The 4,972-nt window shown below is 37.4% G+C and overlaps 1 protein-coding gene across 3 annotated transcripts; it reads left to right on the top strand.

Annotated features, from left to right (window-relative positions):
• The first annotated feature begins 79 nt into the window (after positions 1 to 79).
• FOPNL (FGFR1OP N-terminal like) lies at positions 80 to 4,494 on the top strand. Of its 3 annotated transcripts, XM_010719480.3 has the most exons (4): positions 83 to 549; positions 1,300 to 1,384; positions 2,261 to 2,400; positions 4,107 to 4,494. In XM_010719480.3, the coding sequence occupies exons 1-4, from the start codon at positions 342 to 344 to the stop codon at positions 4,181 to 4,183; spliced, it is 510 nt and encodes a 169-aa protein (XP_010717782.1). In that variant the 5' UTR covers positions 83 to 341; the 3' UTR covers positions 4,184 to 4,494. The 3 variants fall into 3 exon arrangements, with proteins under 3 accessions (XP_019476309.1, XP_031411698.1, XP_010717782.1); XM_019620764.2 differs by lacking the exon at positions 2,261 to 2,400 and having other exon boundaries at positions 80 to 549; XM_031555838.1 differs by lacking the exons at positions 2,261 to 2,400; positions 4,107 to 4,494 and having other exon boundaries at positions 80 to 549; positions 1,300 to 1,388.
• The last annotated feature ends 478 nt before the right edge of the window (positions 4,495 to 4,972 follow it).

Raw genomic sequence — 4,972 nt, 5'->3', positions numbered from 1 at the left:
GGCGGCGGACGCGCCGCGGGCCGCGGGCGGGACGGGCGGCCTCGGATCGTCCCGAGCGGTAACGGAGCTGCTGGCCGCTCGCCTCACGCAGGGCGTTGGGAGTGACGGGACTGCCCTGAGCCTCAGGCGCTCCGTTGTTCGTTTGGAAACATTTCCCCACGTTTCTTTAACGCCTCCATCTGTAGGCAGTACCTGTCAGTATCTAACAGTACCGCTCTGTCACTCAGTGATCCATCCACGGGCGTGGATATCTTAATTTCACCACGACTATGGAATTATGTTTGTATTGTGGGCAATGAATGCTGCTCGAGCACATTTGGGTTTATATTAACTGAGTTTTTATGGTAACAGTTTTAAAGGACACACTGGAAAAAAGAGGAGCCCTGGGGCAAATAAAAGCGAGGATCAGAGCTGAGGTGTTCAACGCGTTGGATGACCAGAGTGAACCACGGCCGCCGCTGTCTCATGAGAACCTCCTGATCAATGAGCTGATCCGTGAATACCTGGAGTTCAACAAGTACAAATACGCAGCATCTGTGCTCACTGCAGGTACTGGGGCCAAGTTTGTGGTGTCACTGCTGCTGTAATTGGTATTCACTGCTGGTTGAGTAACTACTGAAACAGTGGGAACAAACTGTGCAATCTCTGCAATCTTGGCTAACCCTGGAAACAAATAGAATGCAAACACCCTCTCTGCTGCATTATTTGCAGTGTTACGCCAAATTATACCATTAGTTTTTAAGAAAATGTGTTCTCTGTTGCTTATCCTTGAGGTAAACAGCATTTACATTGGCAGATCAGTTAATGCAAGAGCAAAAAAGTTTGCCAGCAGCCTACAAAACTGAAACACCTTGCCAGACAAGTGCTTTTGTTTTGAAAAATGTACATTTTTTAAATGTACATATAAATAATAATAATGTACATATAAAATGTGTATTGCAATTTCTCAGTGGCTATTAGCAAAATTTTAAAAAATGGAAATCACACAAACCAACAAAATTGAGGAATAATTTAAACTAATGTATTAAAGTAATTGATAGTCTGATTTACAGCAGTTCAGGCACATAAGCTGTCAGAGGTGTGATTATCAGTCCTCAGCTAGATACAGAAAAGGATATGAAGAAGGCCCGCATTTTTTAACAACTGCAATTAATTGATAGTGGATATGCTAAAATTCTGATATTTGAGAGCTACAGCATTTAACTGGTAGCTCTAATTTGTATTTAAAATTTTAAGTTTTGTAATTGGCCTTAGAGGCCAATTTGCATTTGCTGTACGAGTGTATGATCTGTTTTCCAGAAGCTGGCCAGCCTGAAGTGCCCTTGGATAGACAGTTTCTTGTCAAGGAGCTGAACATCATTGAAGATGCAAATGGGAAATCAGTGTAAGGATTGATTTTGGAACGCACAATATACTCTGCACATATGTCTTCACTGTGTTTGTATAAATCACATATAAATGTTCTGTCACCAGCTCAATATGACTAGATCACACAACTGCTCTAAACATGCTGGATTCAAGTGCACAAACATGGACGTGTCAAACGTGTCAAACATGGAGCCATTTTCAATCATACTCTCAGCTAGCATTACATTCTGTGAATGCTACAGAATATGTTCACAAGCTGTTGTAATTGCATGCCTGAGTCTCTTACCACTTCAGTCTTCTTTTTAATCAAAAGAAGAAAACATATTCTTTACACATTACCGAGTTGATACGCAAAGCAGTAAAAAGATTATTGCACTGTGAGATAAGATATAAATTCACAGTGCTCTGATGCAACTATGTTTGTTAGCGAGGGTACAGAAGCAGGTTTAAACATGTTTAGTGATGCCCTGTAGCTTGGGCCCACAGAATCTGACTCACACTTAGTAAAATTCTAGTTTGGGATACATGTTGGTGCTCAAGCCAGTAGCCCACTGGTCAGGTGTTTAATTTGCATGGTAACATGGCTCTGTACTCGTGCTTTGTATGCTCTGATTCTTTGCTTACAAGTGATCTGAAGTTCAGTTGAGAACATCCCTTAGTGCAGGCTATGGGAGAGGGGTTGTCTTCAGGGGTGGCTTATGCCTGTTCTTATTTATATAATTGCATTTGCCATAATTAATTTTAAGTAATTACTCTGAAAACATCTGAACATTCTTAGAAGTAACATTAAGGTGTAAGAACTTCTGAGGAGAAGCTATTGGTTGTTTTTTTTTTTTTTTCTAAATGCTCAGCATATTTCATAGATGGCTTTTGTGATTTTTGCCTTGAGCAGACCTCTCTTATATGGAATTATATCGCATTTCTTACACCATGGTAAAGAAGAAAGTACCCACAGTACTCTTCCAAAGGTGTCTTTGCTGAGTTATCCAAGGCAGAACCTTGCCAAACCATCTACTGAGAGGAATCAAAAAGGTGGGTCTGAGTATCCATCTTCACGGAAGTTTTATTTGCAGCTAGGTTTTCTGTGAGCTAGATTTGCTGATAAATGCATAAACACGAGTGGACACAGGGTACTTCCTTCTCTGTACAAGGAATGTTTTGTACAGAAACCTTTTTTATAGGAAAAATTCTTCAGTAAGACATTGTTTATATGCCAGAATACCATTAAGCCATCTGGCCCATCCCTCTTGCTCATATATTCATTTAAGGAATGCCCTACTAGATGTAACTTCTGATTTCTAAAACTACCTCTTTATGTTCCTTTATTTAAATAAGTGTCCAACTTAGACAACTTCTCAAGTCTGCTTCTCTTCTGTTGGTATGTTAATGCTATGTAATGTGTACAAATCTGACTGCCCTCACAAATGGAAAGATAGATGGATATTTTATTGGAATGGATTTTTTTTTTTAGAAAGCAGGCATTTTTAAAAATCAGGGATAGCAAAATGTGTGTAACTTTTTTGCAGTGAAAAAGGTACTGCAAAGCTCTTGTTACTGAGTGGTAGCTGCAGCTATCTGTTAGAGTAAAGGGAAGCAGAGAAATCCAAATTGTTTAGGTTTATTCTTTTAATTCTTTTGGACCTTGAAAAACTGAAAATTCATTTAAATTTGGACCTAACAAATTGTTTTCCCATTTTCATTAAAGTTAAACTGGCCAAACCGTACTTCCTTACACAACTACAGATCTGGAATGGGTCAGCTAGAGATTTAAAACAGAAATTTTAACACAGATTCTTAGTAAGATAAATTAAATAGTGGAATATTCTCATCTGTTCTAATAATTTCTATAGAACATTCATAACGTTTGAGCTGCCAGTTCTGTGTACAGGAATAAATCTTTCTGAGGATCTAATTCACATCCCACTGACTGCAGAAACTTAAGCTCCAACTTCACTGATCCATAGGACACTGCTAAATCTTATTTCCCTTCTTGTTCTCTGCTTGGTTACTATTAATACTGCCTAAGCTACAAAATGAAAGGGATTGTTGGTCTTTATTTTCCCTTTCAAGGATTCTGTTTGGCATATTGCTTCACCTTCTGCTCTGTGGGATTTTGGACTATTTAATATTATCATCATAGTACTACCACCTATTCCTTTTGTATCCAGAAATTTGAAAAAATCTGAAGTCTAAGATATTATTACAGTATCTAAAAAGCATAAAGGAGGAACTGGATAAGCACCTTTTCTTAATACTGAATTGATGAAGATGATGCAGTTGCTCTTCTGCCAGTAGAGGGGGCTGAAGACATAAAATGTCAGTACCAAAGCTGCTATAACTAATCTTTTTTGTTAGAAGATTCTTATTCCTATCAGAAATAAAGGTAATCAAGTCCATTCATATACTCAGCCTTCACAGTCTCGTATTTAACATCTAACTTGCTTTTCCTATTAGAAATTGTCCTTCTTGCTTATGTTGTTGAATGAATATTCAAGTAAACTGGTACACAGAACAGGGATCTCAATACAAGTAGCAGTCAGATGTTCCTGTTAACTGGCTTCTTTAGAGCTGGGTTGAAGCAATCTGAGATCCAATCTTTGGTCATGCAGTTGGATGAAAAAACACAGTCGTAAAATTGAGCTTGCTATGATGATATTCCATATCAAAGTTCTTAGTAACAATTGCATCTTTGGCTCTCCAAATGTGTGAAAACATTTATGCCTATTTTTCATTTTTAGATAGAATTCCAGAACCAGGAAGGATGGCTGGCACGAGCATTGAAGAGCCTCTTGTTCTACAAAGCATAAAGAGATGATGTGATGACGTCTTTCATATGTTCACTTATCCTGTAAAGCTGTTGGAGAGTTAATTTATGAAATTCTTCATTATGTAAATTTTTCCATTGTGTCCAGTGGGACCATTTCCATTTGTTAGAGTTCCCCATGAGACAGGAAGACCAAGTCATTATTCCTGCCAGTGAAAAAATATTAGCAAAAAGGCATTCTTCCTCCAGAAGATAGAAGGAAAACTGTATATAAAATCAGATTAGTCAAGCCTGTGTCTAGAATTAGGACTAAAAAATATTTCTTTTATATTTTAAAATAAAAATTTACTAGATATTTATAATTTCTGCTCTTTTATTTTTATGTCTTCATGTACCTTTTCTGGTATCTGAATATTTTTGGTCAGTTTTATTGTGTTGGGTATTTGAAATAATTTTGGAATTATTTTTCTTTAAGGATAAGCACCTGCTACTCTTAGATAAGTATGGGAAAATAAATTTGAAAAGAAAATTGCAGTCCTTTGAAGGAATACTGTTTGAAATTCTCCGGAAACAAGGACTATATTTATCTTCATGCCAGCAAACAAACAAGGGTAACTCTTTTCCATCTGGAGTTGCTATAAATTGTACAGTGTAACACTAAGTATATGGGACGGGGGAGGAACTTTTGGTTTCTTCCCAAATGACATGAAAGTAAAGGCAGGAAGAATTAAAAATGAAGTTGATAGTTAATTACTGATTCCCAGGACTTTTTTTAGCTGAGATATTTGGATGTTTTTATTGATAGAAGTAGACGTGTAGTGGTGCATAAAAAAATACCAC

The sequence above is a fragment of the Meleagris gallopavo genome, chromosome 16, assembly GCF_000146605.3.
Source record: "Meleagris gallopavo isolate NT-WF06-2002-E0010 breed Aviagen turkey brand Nicholas breeding stock chromosome 16, Turkey_5.1, whole genome shotgun sequence".
Lineage (NCBI taxonomy): Eukaryota > Metazoa > Chordata > Aves > Galliformes > Phasianidae > Meleagris > Meleagris gallopavo.
Note: the sequence above shows the minus strand (reverse complement) of the source record. Positions and strands in the feature narration are given on the sequence as shown.

Excerpts from the sequence above, each read along its gene's own strand:
- FOPNL (XM_010719480.3), top strand. The coding sequence starts at position 342 with ATGGTAACAGTTTTAAAGGACACACTGGAAAAAAGAGGAGCCCTGGGG. Across the intron at positions 550-1,299 it reads AGCATCTGTGCTCACTGCAG|AAGCTGGCCAGCCTGAAGTG; the intron begins GTACTGGGGCCA and ends TCTGTTTTCCAG. Across the intron at positions 2,401-4,106 it reads TACTGAGAGGAATCAAAAAG|ATAGAATTCCAGAACCAGGA; the intron begins GTGGGTCTGAGT and ends TTTCATTTTTAG.